Raw genomic sequence first — 27,938 nt, forward strand, 5'->3', positions numbered from 1 at the left:
TTAAATTTTAAGTTTAACTTTTAAATTTTCAAATTTCATTTAGGGTTATTATTTTTAAAATTTAAAAGTCTTAATTGATAACTAGTCTCTTTAAGTCTTAATCTTAATTGTTAAGTTTAACTTTTTAATTTTCAAATTTCATTTAGTGTTATTATTTTTAAAATTTAAAAGTCTTAATTGATAACTCTAGTCTCTTTAAGTCTTAATCTTAATCGTTAATTTTTTAATTTTCAAATTTCATTTAGTTTTATTATTTTGAAATTTAAAAGTCTTAATTGATAACTCTTAAGTCTTAATCTTAATCGTGGATGTTGTTTCAGTTTCAAACTTTCAGTCTTTCACATTTTCTGGGCTTTTAACCGCTTTACTAACCCACCATTGAGGGTTTAAAAATTCATTTTCACCGTTTCATGCTAATGCCATCACTTATCGTTGGATCTACTTGGAGTCTTCATCCTCTATCTTTAGTAATTTTGTGTGTGAGAAACTAGGATTTGGAGTTGAGAAAAATATAAAAATAAATTTCAATATTAATTTTTAATTTAGTCCAAACCGAATCCAAACCATTAGGCGAAACGTTGAACCGAAATCGCACCGAAATCGTTATCTTTTAAATGGGCTGGTTTAGGTTGGGTTTTTTCAGCCCGAAACCGTTAGGTCCGGCCCAAAACCACTCCAAACCACACCGTTGACACCCCCAGAAGAAACTATCACATGTCATATAATTCGAGATTTGGAGAGTAAAATTTGCTCCGTATGAGAAATAGAAAATAAGAATTTGCCACGTCATTATCCTATCTGAACCGTCTGTGTTTTGTCATTGTTGGGGATCACGTACGCCCATTAGAAGCGGATCCCTCTACTGAAACGCTCTTATCTGAAACGCTCTTATCGCGAAGAGTCAAAGAAACCACCAACAGAGATGGAGATGGTTCGGGTTGGGCAGTGAAGAAGTTCGCTGTAGCGCGGGATGGAGGGTCCCATTAACTGCCACGAAGGAAACCAAACGCAGATTAGGGAGAGAGAATCGTCATCTTCATCGTTCAGTCTCTCTGTACAATGACCAGACCGTGTATCTTTTGCTTTCTTCGTTCTTTCTTTCTGTTTTTTTAGTGGAAGAAAAAAAAATCTTTCTTCATGAGATTCCGTTCGAATCGAGTATGTGAAGCTTGAAACATCCACTTGGCAAACCTTTTTCACAGAATTTCTCTCTTCTAATCCTTGAGAAAGTTATAAGTGCTTTTCTAACGGCATTTTCTTTGATTCATTCTTTCCTTTCTACTCTTTACGCTTTCTTCTCTGTGTGAAGTCGGAATGCATCTTCAATCCCTTAACCTGCTCAGACCCACTCACCTATCATCTCGACAACGATTGGGGTTCCCTCAAAAGCCTCGAGTTATCAATGGCATCTTCCCGCTTATTTCGGCTAACTGTGGAGCTGCTTCGATCTTTAACTGTAAGGGGCTTCAAGTCTCCTTTCCCAAGAACGGTTCTAATTCCCTGAGCTTTAATCGTGGAGATGGTGGTAAGTCGATAGGTGTGATCACCAAAGAAGCTGACATAGCCACTCTCGGTAACCTCTGTGTCGATATCGTCCTCAAGGTCCCAAGTTTGCCCCCGCCGTCGGCTGCGGAGAGAAAGGCTTACATGGAACAGCTCTCGGCTTCTCCGCCAGATAAAGTTGGTTCTTTTTGCTTTCATCCGTTCATTTATTCCTTCTTTTAAAACATAAAAAGAATTCTTTTTGAAAGCCGACGTGTTGAAATTAAAACCCACTTCTTTGTTGTTTTTGATTGATATTTCTCGATTTCATTCATTTGGGTTACATGCCTGGTTGGAGTTTAGCTTTGTGTGCGCTTACGTTAGATTTTAGTGTTGGTGACGAGGGTTTTCAGTCTATGCATGCCACTATTTACTGTAAGATATGATGGGTTGTTTTATGTCTTTACGTGGTGAACTTAATCTAGATGCTCGATCTACTGCCAGTCTGAGATTGGGAACACTGCACCTGGAGTATAGCAGGAAGAATGCTGGAACGTTGGGTATTTAGCTAGGGTGAAAAGCCACTATACACGGTGATGACCCTTGAATAAACAGAGATGTTTGGGTGGCATTTCAACAGCTTATGGTAAGGGTTGGGGTTAAATAACCAGCAAGCAGGAGAAAACATTTCAAGGTGTTTCTGAAATAACTCCTTCAAGGGTACTAGATTGGATTTTACTTACCTCTCAACTGGAATACTTGTGTGGTGTTCCTTGTGTTGTGTTTTTGTCAACACAGTAGCAAAATATTGGGGCCTGTTTAAGGTTAGATTTTATATGACCATGAATCCTGAAGAAGAAAAGAAAACAACTTCTACTTTGACAAACAACACATAGTAGCTCTGTTGGTTTTAGATTTTCCCAGAACTGCATTAGTAACATGGTTTGCTATTCCTGATCCTTTATGATAGCATTTGGTTAGCTTATGCCATCAACTTTTCAAATCGTTGCAGCTGATGATTCTGCCTTAGGAGCATTCAACTTGAATCCTATTTGTTTGAGCTACTTATTTTGATCCTTAGCTTTGGAATGTTGATGAGTTCTTTGCTTGGTGCATGGGAAGTTTTACATAGTGCTTGGCAGGAAATAGTGGAAACTTTTAAGGCCAGATTCAATCGCATACTTCTTAGTTAAGTGATTTTTTCTTCAATGTTATAGTGGTAGTGGTACACAAACTCTAAGCATCAAAATATTTTGAAGTTAATTGGTAAGCAATGTGAATGGTGTTAGACATTGAAAGTCCGCTTCCGGTTATTAACTTATTCAAAATATTTAAAGAATGTCTTACAAAAACTATTCATCATTCTAGATGAACTTGATGAGGGAGCCCCAAAGAGTACACCATGATAAGCTGTGGAAGGCACAATGGTAGCCCTTCAACAAAATATATGGGTTGTCCACTAAACAACACAGACAACATCATTGGATTGGTTAGGGAGCATGTTTTGTGGTATTTTGTCTTTTTTCCCCCAACTTTTCTCCCTCGGTAAATGTTTTTTTTCCTCTTTTGGTAAATATAATATATGCTCCAAAGAAATTCAGGGGTTTTTTAATTGAATCATGATTTTAATGGGTTTAATCGTATTGATGTTTACCATTTGCTGTAATTTCAAATATACTTATTTTCTGAATCATTGTTTCTTTTTTCATCAGTCTAGGAAGCATTTAGAGATCTTTCTTCCTTTCAAATTTACTTTTTAGTCAGAATCTTGAAGATGGATACCCAAGGGTTCACAACCAATTTGACTTTAAATTGAGTTGAATGGTAGCAGAATTTGTTTAGCTGGTCCAATTTGGTTGGGAAAAGTATTGATTAACTTGAGTTACTGATGAGGACATCACTCAAGGGTTGTGCAACTGCACGTGACTTCATTTTGGGCCAGAACTGTAATATACTAATGTATAAGGGAATTATTTCTAGAGTAGTAATTTGCAGGGGGTACTTATTGCTGGAGAAGTAGTTGTTAGGGATTTTTTTTTTTTGATGAATAACTAATTAAATTGACAAGGGAAAAATACAAGGGGGGGGGGGAGAGAGGGGGGGGGGTAGAAGCTTAGACTTCAGGGGAAGTCCGAAAAGAAGAGCTGAGGTCCTAGGAACTAACAATTAACCTATTCCTGGGAATGTCAGAAATTGGGGAGTGGGGGAAAGAAATAAGTCTAGAGGCAACGTCAAAACGGATGGCATTCCAAATCCCTTCTAAAGTTTGAGATTTGGAAGTCCATCTCCTAAAATTGCGCTCCCACCACAAGTGGTGGATGGTAGCTCCAAAGACTAGGCTGCCAACCTGGTCGCAGATAGAAGAGCTATTGAAGTTCATTAAGATCCTGGCCCACTCGCGAGAAAATCCATGGTATACCTGACCTAGGCCAAATGGATGAAAGGGCTTTCTCCCATAGGGAGCGGGAGAAGGGACAAGAGAGAAAAAAGGTGCTCAATATCTTCGGTGCCATTCCAACAAAGGATGCAGTTTGGATTGGCGGGGATGTGACCTTTAATGAGGAGGGATTGGGTGGGGAGTGCAAGCTTAAGGGCTCTCCAAAGGGTAAGGGTATGGCAAGGGATGTGGCCTTTAAACTAGCCTAGGGGGGCCCACGGGAGAGGGGGATCAGAGAAGATTCCAGGCGGAGGAGGTGGTAAAAGATTTGGAGGGGGAGGGGGAGGGTGAGGGAAGCCAAATGGTGGTATCACTGGGGGAAGATGAAATGGGAGGAGTGCATTCCACACTTGCATGAGACAGGGGTGGGGTAAGGGGGACCAAGAGCCATTGGTGATGAAGGAGAGAGGAATGGACTTGGGGATTCGGGACTCATAGACATAGTGGGGATCAATCATAGTGAAAAGAATACCCATCGGATGCTAAGGGTCAAGCCAAAAGGAGATGGAAGAACCAGAGGAGATTTGAGTGGAGATGGCAGATAAGGCACCAAGACGAAGAAACAAAAGCTTTCTCCAGATCCAAGACGGATTGGAAGGCAAAGGAGCGATCTAAAAGGAATCCGATTTTAGGAAGTGCGAATAAACCTAGGAGACCCAATTGGAATTATGCTTAGTGGCAATCTTCCAGATAAGCTTGAGGAGGTATGCCAAGTTGACATCCAGAATACGGCGGATTCCCAGACCTCCTTCAGACTTAGGCCGACAGACAGTAGTCTAGGAGATATGATGAGGGAAATGGGAGGATTCTTGACCTTTCCAGAGGAAGGCACAGAAGAGGGACTCAATGGCATGGGTAATAGATTTGGGAAAGGAAAAGATGCCACTCCAGTAGAGATAAGAAAATTGGAGAACAGAGCAGATGAGAACTACTCCTCTAGCAAAGGAGAGGAGTTTTCCCTTCCAAAGCTGAAGCTTTTTCCTGATGTGGTCAAGCATTGGAAAGCAGTGGTGACAGGTAAGTCTTCTAGGGATTAGGGGGAGCCCTAGATAGACGACGGGAAAGGCTCTAGGTTTGAAGCCGGAGAGGTGCAAAAGGGAGGATCAGACAGTGTCGGAGACTTTAGAAAGGAAGAGAGTGGATTTGTCAAGATTGACATGGAGGCCGGAGAGGGATTCAAAGGTGGAGAGCGAGGAGAGAATGGAGGCAATGGAAGTGTGATATGCTTTGGAAAAGATCATGAGATAATCCGCGAAAACAAGATGGGTGAGTTTGAGGGACTTACACTTGGGGATGGGAGAAATGAGCAGCTGTTTAGTTTTAGATTTGAAGGCAAAGAATTATTTGCTCTAGGGCATTGATTGTTCTACCCTGGAGACTATTTTTAGCAAAGAAACTTCCCCAAGATATTTGGGATTCAATGAAGAAAAAATTCCAAGGCTCCTAGAATGAAGTGTGCACAACTTCAAGCCTTGAGGAGAGATTTTGAGATTTTACAAATGAAAGATGGTGAATCTATCGACAGCTGTTTTTCAAAAACCATGGGGTTAGTCAACAACATGTGATTCCACGGCAAAAAGATGGCGTATGTTGCTATTGTTAAGAAGATTTTGCGTTCATTGACACCTAAGTCAATTATGTTGTTTGCTCAATTGAAGAATCCAAAGATATGGATGAGCCCTCCCTTGATGAACTCCAGGGCTCTTTGCTGGTTCATGAGCAAAAGATAAACCAAAGTTCACCGATAGAGGAGCAAGCTTTAAAAGTATCTACCTTTCATGTTTCCTCCTCAAATTAGCAAGGTCGAGGCAACAGAGATGGGCATAGATAGTCTACCAGGGATGGTGATCGGCAGTTTGACAAATCTAAGGTAGAGTGCTTTTGATGTCACAAGATGGGTGATTATCGTTTTGAATGTTTTATTAAATTGTGTAACGACAAAGAAAAAGGTGAGAAATCAAACTTTGTAGAGAAGGAGGTCAAAACCTTATTAATGGCAGTTCAAGTTGATAATGCACCTCAACCAGATTTATAGTATTTGGATACTGGCTGCAGAAACCATATGTGTGGAAGTAAGTCTCCATTTTCTTACTTAAATGAAGACTTTCATTATATATTAAGTTTTGGTGATTGTTCTACTATGAATGTGTTGGGAAAAGTGAGATATTGGTATAAATGGTTTTATAGAAAAAATTTCCATTGTGTTTTTTTGTTCCTGATTTAAAAAGCAACTTGTTCAGTGCTGGCAATTGCAAGAAATAGGTTATATGTTATAACTATTCGGAAGGGTGCTTGTGAAATATATGATCCTAAGTGTTCTTTTCTTTTTTCAGAAGGATGCATGTGAAAAATTTTCAATGTGTTGAGAGGTTGTATCATCAAGATTCTAAGTGTATCGTTTTTTTTCTTTTTCTGGGGGGACAAAAGGTTGAAATGAAGCCTGGTGCAATCCCTCACCTTGCAATGTTTTGGTGAAATCTCGACTATTTTTGGATTTTTTTTCTTATTATAAATATCAGTCAAAAGCCTGTAAAAACAAATTTCTGCAATTTCAAGTTTGAATATTGTTTTTCTGGTTTCAATTCAAGGAGGGAAAATTCCTAGGGTACCTCATTTTTTTGATATTTGGCTAAATCACTCCCTTATCTTTGTACTGAACCATGTGTAACCTTTGATTATTTGGAAAGGGGTTTTAATTTATATTTCATTCCTAAAACATATTTTATTTGTTCAGTCAAATTACAGTAAATGCTATTTATGTAACTTCTTATAACATATACCATCAACGTAGTGATCAAATCCAAACTGCTGCGTTCCTTTTCTGTGAGAAACCTTTATATATTGTTTAGATTCTAGACTAATTAGCTCATTGGTGTTTCAATTCGAGTCGCTTTTTGTGCTTGGTTTTAAAGTCCAAGTACTATTTGCTTGGTGTTTCAATTCCAACTATTAGCTCCCTGGTGTTTCAAGTTCAAGTTGCTGCTGGTTCCTTGGTGATTAAAGTCCATATCCTGATTCCTTGGTGTTTAAAGTCCAAATTATCTTCTTGTCGTTTCAAGTCCAAGTTGTTGCTGCTTCCTTGGTGTTTAAAGTTAAAGTGACTGGTGTTTCAAATCCAAGCTCTTGTTTTGGATGTGGAGCCAGTGTTTGAGGTTATTGCCATTCGAAAATCCTGCCATTAAATGACTGCAAATTTTTTACTTTTTCTCTCATCTTCTAGAAGAATACAACCAAGGTGTCTTTTGAGAAGATTCTGCCTAGCCCAATCCAACCATTGGGTCTTCATCCCTTTGGACCATATCATGCCCATACCTTCCTAACAAAATCATTTTAATTTGGTCGCAATCTTACCACCCAAAACCTTGGAACTTCACTTTACCATCATTTTACAAGTTGTTGTCTATTAAAACTTATTTTTGGAATCTCAAAATCAAATAAACAGCTTCAGTGAATAGTTGGATTGAAGTATTCGGCATTCCCCTTTTCCTACATTCAATTTGATTCCCCAGCCTCAATGTCTACTAGAAGCCCTGAATCCTCAATTTTTCTTTAATTTTAACAAAACCCTAACCTGTATTTTCGAAATTTGAGTTTGACTCTTGTTGGATCTTGGGAAGTGGCTCCCAGTAGTCTTGTATTAGTCTAGGACTATGTTATTACTTGCTGGTAATGTTCATTAAAGAAAGCAGATTATTCTTTCTTTATTTTATTCTAATCATTTAGTCTATTTATTAAGCATAATGATTTTACCTTCTTGTGAGACTTAATTTGATTATCAAATAATGCAATCAAGTTTGATCATCTATTTTTATCTCTCTAATGATTCATTCTGTCTTTGAGTTCTTTCTTATGAAATATAATGATATACTTTTCTTGATGAGCTCGTCCAAAGAGATCTCCATTGCTGCATTTTGTGACTTAGTACTAGCCAAAACCCCCCCCCCGCCTTATATTTTAGATCAACATGGGGGGGGGGGCCATAATTTCTGTGCCTCGTCTCCCGCTCCCCGGGCCTAAGCTCCTTACGGAGAAGTGTAATCCATTGGGACTAGAAGAGCCGGGACCTTAACCTTAGGAGAAGTGGTGAAGGTTGTGCTTAGGCCTTGTATCAGCATGGCCTCGAATAGAACTGATGGAGGGCAAGAATCCATGTAGCCGACCCCATTTAGTTGGGACAAGGCTTATTGTTGTTGTTGTTGTTCTGCAGTACTGCTTTCTCAACTAACAAAAAATATTATATCAGATCAATCGGAAACAATACTCACAATACTCACCATGCCTTGCTTCATTTTGGTATTTTTTGTTGCATAATAGAATTGCTTCATTTTGGAAATTTTTATTGCTTAATAGAACTTTTATGTATCATTATTTTTTGGCATATATTTCTACATGGAATCCTGTGCTAGTGTTAAAGTGGGTCTGTTCAACAGAAATATTGGGAAGCTGGTGGTAACTGCAATGTGGCTATTGCCGCAGCAAGGCTCGGCCTTCACTGTCTTACACTTGGTCATGTGGGTAATGAAACTTATGGAGACTTCCTCCTAGATGTGCTCCGTGATGAAGGAATCTATATGGTTGGAGTAAATCAAAATACCGATGCTGTTACCAGCCAAAATGACTGTTATGAAACACTTCTCTGCTGGGTTTTGGTGGACCCCTTGCAGAGGCATGGATTTTGCAGGTAAATAAATTCTGGTTAAGTTTCACCATTTTCCATTACTTTATGTGAATCTAATTCCCATCATACTGCTTGTTCCTATCTCCTGCAACATGTGAAATTTTCCTTCATACCACTAAAACTAACATGCCTGATTGCCCCTGTTTCACCTTTCAGTCGAGCTGATTTTAGTAAGGATCCTGCATTCAGTTGGTTGAGCAAACTTTCTGAAGAGGCAAAGACAGCAATTAAAAGGTCAAAGATTTTATTCTGCAACGGATACAGCTTTGATGAGTTCTCTCCTGATTTAATTGTCTCAGCTTTGGATTATGCCATGGAAGTAGGGACATCAATTTTTTTTGACCCTGGACCTCGAGGGAAGACTCTTTATAATGGAACTGCTGAACAACAGAGAGCACTCGAGCATATATTGAGGATGAGTGACGTTCTTCTTTTAACTTCTGATGAGGTATGCTTACATCTTGATGTAAATGGTGTTGATACTGTCTTTACTTGTTTGAAGCTTTGAAGATTGGCATCTTTAATATAGGGCTTCTATTTGCGTTATTTGCATAGTGTTACCTATTGTTGTTTATGCTATAATACTAACCTGGGAAGAACATCCTTGTTGATGTCTGATCTTCAAGAATTTGATTGCAACCAATTGTGAGTAAGATTAATGATTAGAAGCTATAAGGCCTGAAAATACCCCCCTCACCCCCCTCCCTCCGTCGCCGGAGCTTTCTCCCTAAGGCCTGAATCCCACCTTTTTCCCCCTCTTCTGACCCCCCCCCGGCCCTTGGAAAGCTCTCTTCTCTAAACCCAGTCCCTCTGTTACAGACCTCCAACTCTCCTAACTACCTCCCACCTCCCCAAGTCTTGCCCCCTCTGCACACTGCCCTTCCTCCTCTACAGCCCCTGGTATTAATCAGTGGAAAACTGCCATCCTTGGTCATTTCCTTGGTCCTGTTCCCCCCCTCAGCATTATCTAATCCTCCCTTACCAAACAATGAAATGCCCATGGCCTCATGGAAACTTACCTCCTGAACTCCAGCACTTGTTCAATTTTGTTTCTCTGGACTGCAAAACCCGTGCCTTGGAAGGCTCCCCCTGGTTCGTTGGTAAGGCTCCAATCTTCATCAAATCATGGTCTCCTTCTACGCCTTCTGCAGATTAGATTTCAGCACCTTACCCCTGTGGATCAATCTCCCAGGGTTACCTCTGGAATTTTGCAATTGCAACTGTCTAAGTTGTATTGGATCAGCTATTGGAAAACCTCTTCGCTCAAACTCTAAAACCCTCAACATGGAGAGACTCTCATATGCTCGCATTTGTCTGGAATTTTCTGCCTCTAAACCTCTTCCTCCTCTCCTCACGATCGAGGATGATAATGGTTTGAAATATGACCAGGTGATTGTTTATGACTGGGTTCCACATTGATGTGCACTCTACTCCAGTTTCGGCCACGACTCTAGTGATTGCTCATCGCTTCTACCGGTTTGCCACAATGATGACCCTGACTTGACTGCAACGATTGATCATTTTCAGCAAGTTTCGGATTCTCCTAAAGCCTTCTCTGCAACTGCATCAATGATAATTTTGAAGACTGCTACTGATATCTCTGTTTCTGTCTCCACTGAAGCCACGACATCAAAGACCTCTGATCCAATTATCTCAGATAGGAACCATGCTCCAATTATCTCAGATAGGAACCATGCCCTTACCGCAAAGAATCATGCCTCACTGTTACCACAATGATAGGCTCTGCACCTCCGATGGAAACTCTGCCGGTGACTAATACCTACCGGCTACAAAGATGGCGCAATGGATCATCGCAGAAAGCTCCCCCTGCAAGCACGATTCCTCAGAAAGAGATGAACCATTCCTCAGAAAGAGATGAACTCCTCTGTCAATGACTGTCAGCCCCCTGTTGCCGTAGCCCTTGTTGCCATAGGCGACGATCAGTTTGCCGTTAGCACTACAGCTACAGAAGATCACCCTACCTTTTTCCGGTCACAGTTGGAGTCATCACCTCAATCCCTTGAACATCAAGCTTTGCCTTCCCATTCTGATGTCAACCTTGAAGGCGCGACCACTGCAAACCCATCTCCGTCTCCCCTTTTTCCTCTCTCGGTGAAAGACAATGCCAAAACCCCATAGTTGTCTTTATCTTCTCTGCCTGCACCCACATTATCTATTGAACCTCTCATTTTACCCTTACCCATATTACCTATGCCCATCTACCCTCCTTTGGGCCCAAACATTCCACTTAAAGCCCATCACCAATTTACCTCCTCCGGTTTTAGCCCATGTACCCACCCCACTCATACCCCTATTGGATCGAAAGACCCAATGCCTCTTGGGCCCAACCCCAACCTACCTACCAGCTTCAACTTCTTCTACCCGCTCCCTAATCTGTAAATCTAACTTACCTAAGCCCACCTCTAGCCCATCAACACATCAACAAAAGCCTCAACCCAATACCTCACCCCCAAGCCTAAATCGACTAACCCATTTTGCTCTCTAGACCATCCATCTCTACACCTCCACACCGAATTGTCATCTTCTTTGGATCCTCTCCTAACTTCCACTCCTCTATGCCAGTCTCTTTCCCTTGAGCCGCTATCTCCCACCTCCGACTTCTCCCTTGACCTGGATATCTTTGAAACTCCCTCACCTATCTCCCCTTCCCTATGTAAGTCCCCTCCCTTCATCCCTACCAATTTAGCTGCTGCCATTACTTCCATTGAACTCTGTCAAAGCAATGATGTTGCAGCCCCCCCCCCCCCCCAACTATTACAATGTCTGACTTCTTCATCTGGAATATAAGGGGTCTTAACTCCCTTGCGAAACAAGCCGAAGTAAAAAACGCCATTAAAGATTCTAAGGTCTCCTTTTGCGCTCTTCTTGAAACCCATGTTCATCTTGATAATGCCCATCGGATTGCCTAGTCCATTGCCCCCTCTTGGTCCTTCCTCTCCAACTCCTCTCTTTCTCCCAATGGGCGTATTTGGATCCTATGGGACCCCTCTAGATTCCAAATAGCCCTCTTAAATTCCTCCCCTTAATTCTTGCACCTTAAAATGTCTACCTCTCTCTTTCCTCCTTCCTTTCTTACCATTGTCTACAGTCTCAATCGCGCTCCTGGTCGTTCCCCTCTTTGGAATGATCCGCTCTATCTCTCACTCCTTTGAGGGTCTCCCCTGGGGCATTGGTGTGGACTTCAACACTATTTGGCACCCCATGAGCGTGTTGGACGTTCCCCCCCGAACTCCATCACAATTGATGACTTCAACTCTTACATTGACGATTCTGGCTTATCCGATCTTTGTTGGTCAGGTCATCCCCTCACTTGGCATAATCATCGAGTCTACAACGCTAGAATTGCCTCCAAACTTGACCACTTTCTCTCAAATGATTCATGGCTTTCCCCCTTTCCTTCTTCCTATGCCTCCTTTTTCCATTCTAGCCTCTCTGACCATTCCCCCTGCTATGTCCATCTCCTCCCCCCAGTCTCCTTTGGTCCTAGACCTTTCAAGTTCTTTGACATGTGGACTTCTAGTCCTTCTTTCCTCTCTACGGTCAAAAAGATTTGGCGAAAGCCAGTTCACTGTCACTCCTTTCCTCTTACTGCCTTCGCTCGTAAGTTCCGCAATGCTAAGGATGCTCTTCACTCCTGGAATTCAAACGAGTTCGGCAATATCTCTTCTAGGGTTGCCTCCTGCCGCTCAGAGCTTCTCAGAGTCCAATCCCTTCTCCTTGATGACCCTCTCAACCCCTCCCTAGCGGAGAATGGAAGAGCTCTCTCCCAAAAGGCCCGTATCAAATGGCTTGAGCTTGCTGACTCAAACACAACCTACTTTCACTAATCTCTTATAGCCCGCCACAATCTCAACTCAATTCTTCTTCTCCTCTCGAGCAATGGCTCCTGGATTTTTGACCCTTCTAGCATCATAGCGGAGGTCATCTCTTTCTTCTCGAGTATCCTCTCCCCCCTCCCCCCCGTCTCCTCAATAAATTCATCAACCTTCCTCTTCCTCTTCTCTTTGTGCTATCCCCTCCTCTAAGGAAATTCTTCTCGCCATCCACTATCATAAAGCCAATCGCACTCCAGGCCCCGATGGCTTTAGTATGGGATTCTTTCTCACCACTTGGAACTTTATTGAGGAGAACCTAGTGTGTGCTATTCGCAGCTTCTTCTTCAACCCTTCTCAACTTTCCTCTATAAACCAAACCTTCCTCTGCCTCATCCCCAAAAAGCTAGGAGCCTCCTCTCTCTGATTTTCATCCCATATCCCTCTGTAACCTCCTCTACAAATTCATCTCCAAGGTTCTTGCGAACAGGTTAAAAAAGGTTATCCCCTCCCTAGTGAGTTCAAACCAATTTGCTTTTGTCTTTGGCCAAAGTATCTCGGATAACATCCTCTTATGTGCGGAGGTTGTTCGTGGCTTTGACAGATCCTCCCAGGCTCCCACTCCCCTGCCGCCCTCCTTAAGGTCGACCTCTATAAAGCCTTTGATTCCATTCGTTGGGACTTTATCAATGAGATCCTTTCCTCCGTGGAATTCCCTCCTCCCTTCGTCCATTGGGTCAAGATTTGTATCTCCACCCCTCGTTTTTCTATCATTGCTAATGGCTCCCCTGCGGGGTTCTTCCCCTCTCGGGTAGGAATTAGCCAAGGCTTCCCCCTCTCTCCTTGCCTTTTCTCCTTGGCCTTGGAAGTCGTCTCCTACATTCTTCATTCCAAAACTAACCAGCTGCTCATCTCCCTGATCCCTAAGTACAAATCCTTAAATTTCACCCATCTCGCTTTTGCGAATGATCTCACTATCTTCTCTAAAGTTGATCATTCCTCCTTCTCCTCCATCCTCTCGGCCCTTACCCTCTTTGATTTGCTCTCTGGTCTTAGGTCAACCTAGACAAATCCACTCTCTTTCCGGAGTTTCTGATCACCTTCGCGATTCCCTCCTCCATTCTTCAAGTTTCAAGCCTGGCTCCTTCCTAGTTGTCTATCTCGGCCTGCCTCTTATCCCTGGTAGGCTCACTCGTCATCACTGCTCTCCCATGCTCGGCCACATTTGGAAGAAACTCCAAGTTTGGAAAGGTAAGCTTCTCTCCTTTGCCGGTCAAGTAGTCCTCCTCTGCTTTGTTCTTCAATCTTCTTACCTCTATTGGTGCCGAATCTTTTCCATTCCTAAATTTACCATTCACCCCATGGAGTCTCTCTTTGCTGCTTTCCTCTGGAATAGTCCGCAAGTCTCACGTTTTGTCCACCCTGTTAGTTGGTCGACCATTTCCCATCCAATCTCTGAAGGGGGCTTGGGTATTCGTCGGACCCATGATGTCAATTTGGCTTGCCTTCTCAAACTCATTTGGTAAATTGTTTCCAAGCAAGACTCCATATAGGTTCATTAGGTCTACTCCTATCTCCTTCGCTCTGACTCTTTTTGGACCATCCCCTTGCCTTCTAACCCTTATTGGGTTTGGAGAAAGCTCCTCCTTTTGAGACCGCAAGCCCTTGCGTTATCTCTACCTCTATTTCGTCTAGCTCTTCCACTTACTTTTGGCTAGACCCTTCGCATCCGATTGACATTCTTTTTACCTTGCTTGGCCGCCGAACTGTTTATGACACCCGTATCCCCAAACCCACCCCTTTATCTACCTTCATCATAAATGGTTCCTAGGACACTCCCCCCCATCCCAACCTTTTTTAGATCTGGGGCTCCCTCCCTCCTCTATCTAACTCCCCTACTGATACCACTATTTGGCTCCCTTCCTCTTCCAAAACCTTTTCCACGTCATCCGCTTGGAACTTCCTTTGTACCCGCTCTCCCAAGTCCCCATGGGCCCCCTGGTTTGGTTCAAAGGCCACATCCCCTGTCACTCCCTAACCCTCTAGAGGCCCTCCACCTTGCCCTCCCCACCCTATCTTTTCTCATTGGTCACATCCCTGCTACCCCCAATTGTATCCTTTGTTGGAATAGTTTAGTAAACTTAGAGCACCTTTTCTTTCTTTGCCCCTTCTCTAGTTCTCTCTGGAGAAAAGCCCTTGCTACCATCTTGCTCCAATCGCTGCATTCACTAGGTTTTGCTCAAGATTGGTCCTAGATTCTGAGAAATTTCTTTGGCTCCTCCATTCGTGACCATATTGGTAGACTAGTCTTCAATGCCACCATCCATCATCTATGGTGAGAGCGCAATCTTAGGCGATGGGCTTCCAAATCCCGCTCTCTTGACTTGATTTGGAATGCCATCCATTTTGATGTATTGTCTAGGCTTTCGTCTTTCCCCCATCCCCTGGTTGTCGATTTCCCAAGGAACAGGCTCATTGTTGTCTCGTGGGGTCTTAGCTCTCCTCCCCTCCCTTCCATTTGAAGGTTGGTTTGTAGGCTTGTATCTTTTGTTCCCTTGTTTTTAGTATTATTATTTATTCATCCAAAAAAAAAACCTGGGAAGATCCCTCCTTTGGTTGATTAATTCATTCAATAAATTTAGTAACAAGCGAGCTATAATAGAAATACAAAGCCACTAGAAACAAAGGAACACATGATATTTTTACTTTTGTATGAAGACATTGAAGAGGAAGTAGGCAGCATCTCAATGGGACATCCCAGGAGAGTACAGAAACTCACAATGCTAACTGGATAAGCAATGTTAGGTCAAGTAGCAGTCAAATATTTCAACTTGCAACATGTCTCTGATTTTTCTCAGGATCAACTATAGCACTGCTACCATCTGCAGTAAGCATCACACTAGGATTTATATGGTTATATAGAGGTTTGGACCCTAAAAACTGTCTCTGTAAGAAAATCAAAGCATTTTTCAATCGAGAAAGTGAAATGCCTTTTGCTTGACTGAACTACTTCGACACCTAAATAATATTTTAGCCTCCCTTTGATGTAAACCAGATACAGGACCACCTAAGGGCTCAAGGGGTTTACCAAGACCTATGGCCCTACCAGCAATCCAAGTAACTTTGTCCAAGTATAAGGGTATTTTGGTAATTTTTCACTTTTCAGTTGAGTCAACTTGGGGTCCATTAGGTCCAGTATGTTTTTGAGACCGTAGATTTACTTTTATTTTTGAAATTGAGTAGTTGTTTTGCAAGAAATTGAAGAGTCCTTTTTTCGGTTGGATTTTCTAGTTTGTGAATGAGTCCATTAGGGCCATTCTAGTCCTTGCTAGGAACCAACATCTACTCTTAGAATTCAAATTGGAACTCTCTAGAGTTAGTTTTGAAGGTTCCTTGTATGAGTTAAAATACTAGAAGTTTTAGTTAGAATCTGTTTGCAAGTTAGAGTCCTAGTTTGTTTTTCTTTTTTTGGGAAGTCAAGTCTTATTATGTTTTCCTTCGTGTAGGCTATAAATAAGCCACTCTGGGCTGTAACAAATCAGACTAGAGTTATCGAATAAAATCTGAGATTGAAGGAAGAGTAGCGTTGTGGGTTCCTACTTCCTAAGAAAAGTCCCATGTCTGTGTATGTGATCAAATTCTGCAATTTTGCTTCAAGTTCCCCCTCCTTCAAGCCTGCGGCAGCAACCTAATTCAAGCATTACAGCAGCTTCAAGACCCTAATTTCGAGCAAGTCCAAACCAGCCCTCCCCTACCCCCTTCCCATATCTCCCACACAACCCTCCCCCATTCCCTCTTCTTCTTTGGGGTAGCAGCAGCCTCCCTACCCCATCAACCCTTCCCTTCTCTTATAGGATTGCACCTATGGTTGTCAAGGCGGCAAGGCGACCAAAGTGATTGGGGCTCCGCCTAGGCGATTAGGCAACAAAGTGGTGCCTAGGTGGCAATAAGGCAACCAAAGCAGTTGGGTTAAATTTTTTCAATAGAATTACTTTTAAACTAATAAATTTCTATTATAAGCTAAACAAACATTCAAGAATCACATTCATTTTAAAATATAAAAAAAAAACATTCAAGAATCATAATTATAAAAGATTATTCAAAAAAGAACACAAACATAAATTCATCTCATCAAGCATCATAACATATGACTATGAACTATATTAAATTATAAGTATGAAAATTAAAGTAGTAATTTTACATTTTTATTTATCTCTATGATAGTGTGATGCCAAATTAGTGCCTTATCGATTTAATGAATCATTGATTTTCGATTCCGAAATGACTAACTATTAAGTTTGTGTACGGCTTTGTAGAATAAATTTTGATTTTAAAAAAATTATTATTATGTACAAAATGTCAAAAAAACGCCGCTTTGGTGCCTAAGTGGCAATAAGGCGCTCAAGGCAACAAAGCGGCAGCAATTAAGCAAAAAAGGGGCAAAAAAACTGCATGTTAACTAAGTAGTTGAAAACAAGGCGGTTGAAAAACCGCCTTGCTGCCTAGGTGAACGCTTTGACAACGATGATTGCACCTTCCTCTACACCTCATTGCCACGTCTAGTTTCATTATTAACCCTTTCTTCATTAGGTTTGAAAAATTCATGCTATTCATCTTCAACCTATAAAAACCCTAAACCCTAGTTTCATTAAAATTCAAGTAACTGCTTAATTTTCTTAGCCAAAACTCTAAACTCCTTTAGGGTTACCTTCTCCTAGACCTTCTCTACCTCCCCATTCAAACCCTAACCCTAGCTGCCACCTCTAAAGTCCTAATCCAATAGGAGACCTTATTTGGAAACCCTAACCCCTTCAGATTAAATCTGAAATTACAAAATAATAACAGTAGTGTTAAACCTAACCTAGCCCTAATTAAAACTCAGACCTTAAACCATAAATTCCAAATACCAGTTACATCAAGGCTTAAGCTTTAAATTTTGAAGTCCTTCAACCCTAACCTGGCCGGATCCTACTAGACCCTAGTCGGACCCTTACCAGCCCCAAAGCCATCCACAATTCATCCACCAAGGGTACCTCTAAACTTATAAGACTGCTGATTCTCAAGAAAGAGGATCCTGGAGTGAGCTTGATTCTAGGGTAGTATTTTAACAACTAAACCCCAGAATTTGGTCCACATAAATTTGGTATCAGAGCTAGATGAATCAGCAGTACCATAGCAATGGGTGGATCAACAAATAACTGCAGTGAAGAACTCAAAGACCCCTATAATCAAAAGTACTTTGGATAAAGCCTTCCATCATTGTCATGTCCAAAATCCTAGTAGCAGAAATTGAAGAAGAAGACTGGAGGAGAAGCTGCATCTCTACACCAGGTTCAATTAGGTGATTATACAACCAAGGTAATAGTTGATAATAGCACTAGTGTGAAAGTAGTGTCTGAGGGATTTGTAAAGAGGGTTAGCCTTAAACAGATAAGCATCCCCAACCATATGAACTGTCCCTCCTTAACAGTGGTAGGTTGGAAGTGTCACATAATGTCTTGTACCCCTTAGCCTCCATCATCACTCTGAGGTCTGGTGTGATGCAATTCCTATGAGGTTGTCGGACATTATATCGGGGAGACCATGATTGTATGATAATGATGTCACCATCTTGGGTTGGGAAAACATTTGTAAATTTAGTCATAAGGGTCAGAAATTTGGCCTTCCCTTGAATCTATCAGAAGAAATCAAGAAGAAGCAGGCCATCAGAACCCAACAAAAGGACTCCAGTATCCAACCTCAACCCTTGATTGTTCCCTAAAAGAGTTTGAATTCTAGAGAAGAAAACTGCCAGAGCTCCCCCTTTATCACCCAAAGCAGAATTCCACAACCAAAAGGTGAACCCTTCCCTCCGATCCAAAAGCTCCCTCCAGAGCTACTGCCAGAAGAGACTGATTCAGAGAACAAAGGTAAAGCAGAGAAGTACCAAGAGATGACTCAAGCCCTTGATGAAAAGATCATGACAGTTGTGGAAGATGCCGCAATCAATAACAAAGCCATACTCGAAGCAACAAAGCCAGTTGGAGATGTGCCAGAAGGAGTACCCTCACTACCAAGAGTTTACCATGCCCTTGACCTGAAAGATAAAGAATTGGTGCCCCAAAATTTTGAGGTGAAACCAAAAGGGTTACTTGATCTAGCCCCTACTCCATGCAGCATTCATCATGCCGTTGACCTAGCTCCTGATCTTAATCTATCCAAGGAAGAGGTAACCTTTGAAACTACAGAGGCTATACATTTAGAGGAGATTCTTGGAGAAGAAGAGACAAGCCAATCAAAACTAGTTGGATCCAAGGTAAGCAAGACATTAAGAGCTTGCCCTGTAAGCTCTCAAAGCCTTATAGTATGCAACCCCAACTCTTGACATGAAGAACCACACGGTGAAAGATGGCACTAGTGATGTTCACGACTACTTGACGAAGATGACCGTACCACAAGAAGCAAGGGACAAAGACTTTTCCTATTTTTCTTTAGTTAGGTAGTTCTAATGACTGCCTTTATGAGTAAGGGGAATTAAAGGCTGGGGAAAGAAAAGATAAAGGAAAAGGACAGAGAGAGGAAATGAGCTGAAAAACTACAGTATGTATGTTAGCACAATCAACCTACAATAACTCCAAAGTCTGCTTTTAGCTCAATTTAGAGGCCTTGTAGCTCATTTTCCTTTGACGAGACTCCAAGATCATGACAACTAACTTCGAGCTTGAACATATTGACTTTGTCCAACCCTATGGTTCTCTAAAAAATAGGCTCCCAGACTCGAAGACTTCCTTCCTCACACTCCTAATTTTTTAGAGTTGCTTAGAAGTGTTACAAACAGAAGCACGCCTATTACTCCTCATATCGTTGCAAAATTCGAGAGCACACTTGTTCCAAGAAGGGGAGAATTGATGTAAACTAGGACCACCAAATGAGGGCCAAGGGGTTTTACCAACACCCTACGGCCCTACCAGCAACCCAAGTAATTCTGTCCAAGTATAGGGGTATTTTGGTAATTTTGCACCCTTTCAGTTGAGTCAACTTAGGTTTTCATTAGGGTATGTTTTTGAGACCTTAGATCTACTCTTGTTTTTGTAATTGAGTCATTGTTATGGTTGGATTCCTAGTTTGTGAAGGAGTGCATTAGGGTTGTTCTTGTCCTTGTAAGGAACCAACATCTGCTCTTAGAATTTAAATTGGAACTTTCTAGAGTTAGTTATGAAGGTTCCTTGTATGAGTTAAAATACTAAGAATTTATTTAGAATTGGTTTGCAAGTAAGGGTCCTAGTTTGTTTCTTTCTTTTTTTTGGTCCTATTATGTTTTGCTTCATGTAGGCTATATAAATAAGCCACTTTGGGTTGTAACAAATCAGACTTGAATTATTGAATAAAATCTGAGATTGAAGGAAGAGTGGAGTTGTGGATTCCTAGGTGGGATCCCAAGGCTGTCAGTGATCAGATTCTGCAAATTTGCTTCAAGTTCCCCCTCCTTCAAGCCTGCAGAAGCACCTTAATTCATGCATTACAGCAGCTTCAAGTCCTCCATTCAAGTAAGTCCGAAACAAGTCCCTCCTCTACCCCCTTTCCCCTTCTTATCTCCCCCTCAATCCTCCCCCATTCCCTCTTCTTCTCTGCAGTAGCAGCGCGTACCTCCCCTCTAAACCCTAGATCCCCTACCCCATTCAACCCTCCGTTCCCCCACAGGATCACACGTTCCCCTACTTCTAGTTTCATCATTATCCCTTCCTCGGTTAGGTTTAAAATTTTCATACAATTCATCTTCAACACTGGAAACCCTAAACCCTTGTTTCATTAAAATTCACATAACTCCCTAATCCCTTAGCCAAACTCAAAACCCCTTAGGATTACCTTCTCCTAGACCTTCTCTACTTCCCCCTACAAAACTTAACCCTAGCTGCCACCTCTGGAGTCCTAATCTAAGTTGGAGATCTAACTTGGAAACCCTAACCCTTTTGGATTAAATCTGAAAATTACAAAAGAATAACAGCAGCATTAATCCTAACCTAACCAAACCTTAGAATCCTGTAAAACCTAACCCTGATTAGTCAGACCTTAAACCATAAATCCAGTTCTGAAATACCAGTTACAGCAAGGCTTCAAGCTTTAAAACTTAAAGTCCTTCAACCCTAAGCTTGGCCGAATCCTACAAGACCCTAACCCTAACCACCCCCTGGAACCCTTATTTCATACAAACCCTAATTTTCCAAAAGCCTAAAACTTGGAGATTCAAGTCTGAAATCAAATTATTGCAAGGATTGGATTTGAATGTCTTGAAACCCTAACCTTCAGCCAATACCCAAACCTTGTTTTTCCTATTCCCCACCCTCGAATCAATCAAAGCAGCCCTACACCATAACCGCAGGGTTGTAAAACCCTAGCTTTACTGCTGGTTCACTTGAATTGATCTTGAAGACTGACCTTAGAATTGGGGTTTACAACAATGGTATTCCTTTTTCTCTACGATTTCCTTTGTCTCTCTTATTTGCTTTGCCTCCTCGTGCTTTTGGTAATGTTTGCTTTATTTGTGATCATCATTCTGAGAAATCTAAGTTAGATCCCCATGCTCTTAAATGGTTGCTTGTGGGGTACTCTCGAACTCAAAAGGAATATTGTTGTTTTTCGTTTGACTTATGGAACTATTTTATTATTGTTGGTGTATCTTTCTTTGAGTCTACTCCTTATTCAAATGAACCTGTTAATTTAACTCAACTCAATGATGACCTTTCTATCTCTGTTATTCAAATTGTCTTTTCTTAGGAAATTGTTCCTCCAGTGCTGACTGTCACTAAGGCTTCTGTTTGCCATCCAAGACTGGCTACTGCCCTTCATACTCTCATGGACTCTTACCTCTCTACCGTTTTCACCTTTAGAGCCTGTGGTGATTCCCCCCTCCTGTTTTGATCTTCCCACTGCCCTTGGAGAAGGTACTCACGGTGTGTTCAATACCCTATCTAACTTTGTTTCCTTATTCTAGTTTATCATCTGGTTTTTTTGCTGCCCTATTCACTATCTAACATTATTCGATTCCCGAGACTGTTTTTGAAGCCTTGTTTGATCCTAGGTGGACTGCTACCATGAAAGATGAGTTACTAGCCTTACGAGAAAATCAAACTTAGGATCTTATTTCTTGGCCTCAGAGAACACTACCATTGGTTGTCGTTGGGTTTTCACAGTGAAGGTTAATCCTGATGGTTCTTTGGCTCAATTGAAAGCCCATCTTGTTGCAAAGAGATAAAGAGATATGCTCAGGTGTCTGTGATTGATTACTTACATACTTTTTCACCAGTTGCTAAACTTACTTCTATTCATATTTTGATCTCTCTTACTACCACAATGGTCCTTGTTCTAGTTGGATGTGAAGAATGCCTCCTTCATGAGGCTCTTTATGAAGAAGCTTATATGGAGATGTTGCTCGGGGGGGGGGGGAAGAGAATGGTCAGCCACCTTCGTAAGTCATTATATGGCCTCAAATAATCACCTCGAGCATGGTTTAGACTTTTCACTTCAGTTATGTTAGAGTTTTGGATGACACAATATGAGAGTGATCATTCTGTATTTTGCAGACACTCTTGACACATGCAGGATATTTCTTGTGGGTTATGTTGATGATATTGTTATTACAAGAGATAAACATCTAGGGATTGACAGGTTGACTTATTTATTGGAGAAATCCCATACCAAAAGACATGGGAAGCTGAAATACTTTTTAGATGTTGAAGTCATTCAGTCAATGAAGGGCGTCTTCTTGTCCGGAAATATGTAATCGATTTACTCTCTATAACAAGTATGCTAGGGTCAAAACTCTTAGATATTCCCATGGAAACAATTTGAAATCAATGCCAGATGATGGAACCATCCTTGGCAATCCAAAGAAGTATAGAAGACTTGTAGGGAAGCTAAATTATTTGACAGTTACTCAGACCTAGCGTTGCCTTTCCTATCAAGGTTGTGAGTCAGTTTATGTATGCTCCATGGACATAACATTAGATGCTATTATTCAGATTCTATGATATCTTAATAATAATCATGGTCGTCGAATTGAAGGGTTCTCTGATACAAGCTGGGTTGGATCTCTTGTTGATAAAAGATAAACCACAAGCAAATGCACATTTATTGGAGGAAACCTTGTATCATGGAAAAGTAAGAAACAATTAGTGGTAGCAAGGTCAAGTGCAAAGCCTGAGTATCGTGTTATGACATATGTCACATGTGAGATGGTGTGGATAAGACAATTCGTCCAAGACTAGGATTTGTTGATAACTCACCTATGAAGTTGTGGGGTGATAACTTGGCTGTTGTTCACATAGCATCCAACCTTGTTTTCCATGAATGTAGCAAGCATATTGAAATTGATTGTTACTTTGTTTGTGATAAACTACAACAAAATGTGATATCTCCCAGCCATATCCATATAGGAGAACAATTATAGAGTATGGGGGTTGATTATACTTGTTACCATAGTCCAAATTTCAGTCGAAACCAGTGAAAATTTGGTATCTTTTGCAATTTAAACGAAACGTGGGGGCGGAATATTCTTCCTAGGTAATGTAGAACTGTATTTGATTGATCAAAACAGTAGCCAAATAGGATCTTTTCACAGGAAGGAAATTCAGATTTCATTGACTTGAGAATGAGACAGATTTCAAATGTGAAGCAAAGCTGAAATCTAGAGAGTTATCACAATGATAGCTCTAGGATAACATCAAAACAATAGGGACAGATTTGTACTTCAAGGTAAGGGGTGTAACCAAAACAGAAGAATAAGAACTAGATAGGCTTATTTCTAGTAATGATATAGCATAAATGAGAAAACAACAAAGAGAACAAAGTAACACCCAGGCTTCACACCACAAGGTGGATCGATTAGATTGGACACCAACCTACCTTGACCGAATACAAGGTTTCTTCAAAGAGAAGAAAAGCTAACAAAACAATTTGATTTCAAATGATGAGTGTCTCCTCCTCTTACATAAGTCTCTTTATATAGCATTCTAAATAGACATAAACATTAAATGTAACATCCAACCACAGCAACACCACCCATTAAGACCCAACCACACCCAACTTTGGGAAAAGGAAAACCCTGGGAAAAAGGGGTATTCTTTTTTCAAAGCTCAACCCTTTTATTGACTTTTTAAGAACTAGACTTGGGCTTAAGTCTAGTCCAGGGAGATGAAGATATGTGGGCTGACTTTAACCCATCAAAATAGTCTTAGCCCATGAAAGTCATGGGCTGATTTGGGTGATAGCTTTAGGCCTTTGATGGGCCTGACCCATTGGGCTTCTTCTTTCTTGTGCATGTCTTCAATTCTACATCACTAGGTTTCAACCCATCTCGGTCAAAATTTTGACCATTTCTTGATTGTCTCAATGGTTTCGACCAATTCGGTCCATCTTCTTTCTTTAAATTACTTAGTTTCAACCATATTTGCATATTTCACAGATCTCGTCACAAAACCGTCCCTCTAACTTTGCAAATTTCAATTTAAGATCCAATTTTTTTGTTCTCCCTCAAATCCCCAACTCCTTTAGTCCTTTGTCAACAAACATCCACTTTGTTGGATTGTTGGGGATTAAACACACCTTGAAGTTAGGTATGTGTATTCATCCCAAAATTTTGATTTCTTGATGGTTGGCGCATCCAAAGGAGTTTGTTTATTTTCAAATCAATATAAATTTAGTTTAGTTAAACCCTACTCAACAAGGATCTGTGAATTTATGTTGTTAAAACTTTTTTTTTGGGTGGAGTGCTAGTGTTTTTTCATTGTTTTTATTGTTTGGTTTTTCAAATTAATATCCATAGTGTATTTTTTTTGACAAAAAATAGTATTTATACATGATAATGACATTGAATTTAATATATGTGTGACACCATTACTCGATCTATGTTCTAATAGTGTTGAAATTGTTTTTTGTAGTTAATTATATATTTAAATTATTTGAAAATGATTAAATATTTGTTGTAATTATTTAGAGAATGATAAAAGAATACCAATCATTTGTTGTTTTATACTTAAAAATAATAGAATATTAGTACAGATATGTATGTATTTATTGGTTTGGTTTATGTTGATGATGTTGATGTTTTGTTAATTAAAATACTTTTGTTACAATTTACAACTCTTTGTATTTGTCAATACAGACACACATCTCTCAATTAGTAGATTTGAATAAGTACTTCTTGTGGGGGTTTTATGCAAAATACCACTTCCATTGTGTTATTTATGCTTTAAATAGGGTGTATGCAAAAACCCATCAAAATAGGGCCGAAACCACCCATTGAGATGTCCTAGAAAAATTCCCAGGTTTTCACCGAGTTGATCGCCCCAAATTCGGTTTCAAGACTGGTAGGAAACAAAGTTTTCAACCTTTTTTGTAACAGGTTGGGAATGTTTGATGTCAATTCTCCAACTTGAGGGGGAGTGTTAAAGGTATAAGAAAAGAAGTCACTCAATCCCACTGCTATTGAGTTATTGAATCCTTTTAGGATTCCTCTTTAAGAGGTCAACTCCAAGACGTAATCGTCAATTTTGATCTATAAATAATCTGCAAATTATTTGGAGATATCAACAACAATTGAGGCTCCTCAAAATCATCTATTGCCTTTGTTTCTTTCTCTTATTTTTCTGCTCCTCCTCTCATCATCTTCTTCTTCTCGATCTCTCTCTGGTATTGCTACAAATCACACAAACGAACTAAATGAAAACAGCTAAAGTATGTATTAGGATTGAAGTAGAACCATTCAGTATTACACAATGTCTAAGTTTTACTAGTATAGGCGTAAAATTGTTACAAGTAGTCAAGGTACAACTGTTTAACCATTATTTTCACAATTATTCTGCATCTTCTATCATGAACTGATATGCATCATATCTTTACAGCACCAATACATTACCTAGAAAATGGTACCAACACATGTAAGGAATCTCATCTTTATATATAATCAATTGGATGCACTTGTCTCATCGTACTTAGTGTTTTATCCCTCAAAACCATATTTTTGCGTATTTCCTCAGCATATACATATGTTTCTTGACCATTTCAATACATATATAGCTTATTTTACTATTCAGTGATACAATATGATCATTCACCTGAATCCCTGATATTTTTGCATATATCCTCAGCATATCCATATGTTAGCTTATTTATTTATTTATTTATTTTTGCATAAGATAAATATGTTAAAAGTTAAAAACCATTCACCTGAATCCCTGATACCAATAAACCTTGTGTACAACCAAAGTTTGAGTAGCGTACAAGACCCCTTCTTCCAACTAGTACCACATAGAGTTCTGGGATGGCTTTGATACCTCTGGAGAAAAGGGTATACCTGTAAGTTTGAATCTTACAAAAATCTTGCTCAGATGTGGAAAATTTTCATTGGAGATGTATTTTAGTAGTCCCCAACACTTTGGACAGAGTTTAGCCGACCCCATCCTAATTGGACAAGGCTTGATGTTGTCGTTGTTGGTGAATCTGGATGAAGTTTCTGTCTAATTGGAAAAACCACTTGAAACTCATGCTTCCTATGTTGATTGTAAAAATGTGCTTTTATATGCACTGTTGTGCGCCAAAATTTTGGTTTAACACCACGCATTCCTTTTAAGATGATACTGGTTCTGTTTCAACCTTTACCGTAAGTAACCTCAGTAGTGTTTTCAACCAAGTTTTTGGACTAGAAAATCAGATGAGATGAAGTTGCTCTGAAATCTAACTCCATTTATTTGTATAGGAGTGAGGACTGTAGACTCGTCACTTCAGCTTGCACAACCAATTTTAGATTTTTCACTAGTACTGGTAGATAAATATCTATGGTTTTATAAAATGCAAAGAAATTTTAGATTGATCTATTTCTAATTGCATCTAGTGATACAAATGTCTCTCAGGCTGAAGCATTGACTGGCATAGAGAACCCTATATTGGCTGGACAGGAGTTACTGAGGAAAGGGGAGCATACAAAATGGGTGATTGTTAAAATGGGTGCTAAAGGTTCAATTTTGATTACAATGTCAAATATTTCTTATGCACCATCATTCAAGGTATCAACTCTATAGCAACCTACTCAGTTCAGGTTTATTTTATTTTATGCTTCTGAGCATGTTGTGAACAACATTTTATTGTCCAAACCAATGATAAGCAAAATTTATCATATTGATCTCCACAAGATAATATCTGTTTATACGGAGAGTTATTTTTTTAATTTGAAATTTTGGTTGGTAATGGTATTTCAAAATTTTCCTCAGGTAAATGTAATTGATACTGTTGGATGCGGGGATAGTTTTGTAGCTGCTGTTGCCTTTGGGTTTCTACACAATTTGCCGACAGTCAGTACATTAGCACTTGCAAATGCTGTGGGTGCTGCGACTGCCATGGGTTGTGGGGCAGGCCAAAGTGTTGCCACCTTGGAGAATGTCATAAAACTCATGAGAGTTCCAAACCTCAATGAAGACAAAGGATTGTGGAATGAATTATTGCTTCAAAATCTGGATACAGAGGAAATAATAGTACTTTCAAAAACAATCATAAATGGAAGAAATGAGCGTCTGAGACATGTGTCCTTGCAAAAGGTGGTCAGTGAACTGCTGTTGAAGCTTGAAGCTGTGTGGGAGAGGAAGATGGTGACATCTTGATGAGGGTTTGGACTAAGAGAGCTTCTTACAAGAAATTGAATTGATGGTGATTAAATTCTGTTGACGGCTTAGTTTTATCTCGCTTGGCCTATTGGGTGATGATCCTACTTAAAAGAGTATCAGTTGAGAGTATTTTCAGAATTATACCAAAAGTGGGTTCCTTAGCTGTGATCAAGATGAAATACTTAGAAGAGAGAAATCCTGATTCCAAGTTTAAGACTGCTCGGTTCAGGTCTGAGTTCTGTGCACCGTTCTGGTATTTTCTGAATTGATATGATGATCACTTTGCAGTTGTAGCTGCGAATGTTATTGCTTAGCTCTTTATCCAGAAAATTAATGTTAGCGTTGGGACCAATACCATGTGAATGTAAGCTCGTCACATTCTTTGTGCTATTGTGGAAAGCACAGGTCATAGGGTGAGTAATACTAAGGGTAACCACTGGTGATTTGGGTACTTGTATTATCTGTCAGTTTCCTAAGGTGTACATTTTAGGGTTTGAAGAAATTTTGTGATTCTCGAAACAACCTTTGAAGAAGCCTCTTTCTTGAACCCAACACCCCCTCCCCCTCTTCTCTACTTCCCCTAAACACACACCAACTTTCTGAAAGACTTACAAAATGGAACCATGGGGTGCACTGAAAACTACATTTGTTTTGGTAGGATTGTAACAATCAACGACAAGTAGAAATTCATGAGCGTTGATAGAGCACTCAGAATTGGAGAAAGACCTAGTGTGTGGTGGACATTGCTAGAGCTTTAGGTTTAGTAACAGAAAATAGACAGATAAGGACATGGATTACCACTAGGAGTTGTGTAACCACTGCCTAATTGGACATGTTGATACTAGCCAATAATGGTGAAATTTATCATTATATAC

At 40.2% G+C, this 27,938-nt stretch overlaps 1 protein-coding gene across 1 annotated transcript; it reads left to right on the top strand.

Moving 5' to 3' along the window:
* The first annotated feature begins 844 nt into the window (after positions 1-844).
* On the top strand, positions 845-27,865 carry LOC149028366 (pfkB-like carbohydrate kinase family protein). The gene is made up of 5 exons (XM_089136084.1): positions 845-1,680; positions 8,350-8,600; positions 8,754-9,045; positions 26,317-26,469; positions 26,674-27,865. Exons 1-5 carry the CDS (start codon positions 1,315-1,317, stop codon positions 27,058-27,060), a joined length of 1,449 nt encoding a protein of 482 aa, XP_088992210.1. The 5' UTR covers positions 845-1,314; the 3' UTR covers positions 27,061-27,865.
* Positions 27,866-27,938: the final 73 nt, after the last annotated feature.

Source organism: Hakea prostrata, chromosome 1 (assembly GCF_041222555.1).
Source record: "Hakea prostrata isolate BN-2017 chromosome 1, UWA_Hpros_2, whole genome shotgun sequence".
NCBI lineage: Eukaryota > Viridiplantae > Streptophyta > Magnoliopsida > Proteales > Proteaceae > Hakea > Hakea prostrata.

What these genes read in the sequence shown, in the direction of transcription:
- LOC149028366 (XM_089136084.1), top strand. Translation starts at nt 1,315, where the DNA reads ATGCATCTTCAATCCCTTAACCTGCTCAGACCCACTCACCTATCATCT. An exon ending in CGGCTTCTCCGCCAGATAAA is followed by an intron (nt 1,681 to 8,349) that starts GTTGGTTCTTTT and finishes TCTGTTCAACAG; the next exon opens with AAATATTGGGAAGCTGGTGG. An exon ending in CAGAGGCATGGATTTTGCAG is followed by an intron (nt 8,601 to 8,753) that starts GTAAATAAATTC and finishes TTCACCTTTCAG; the next exon opens with TCGAGCTGATTTTAGTAAGG.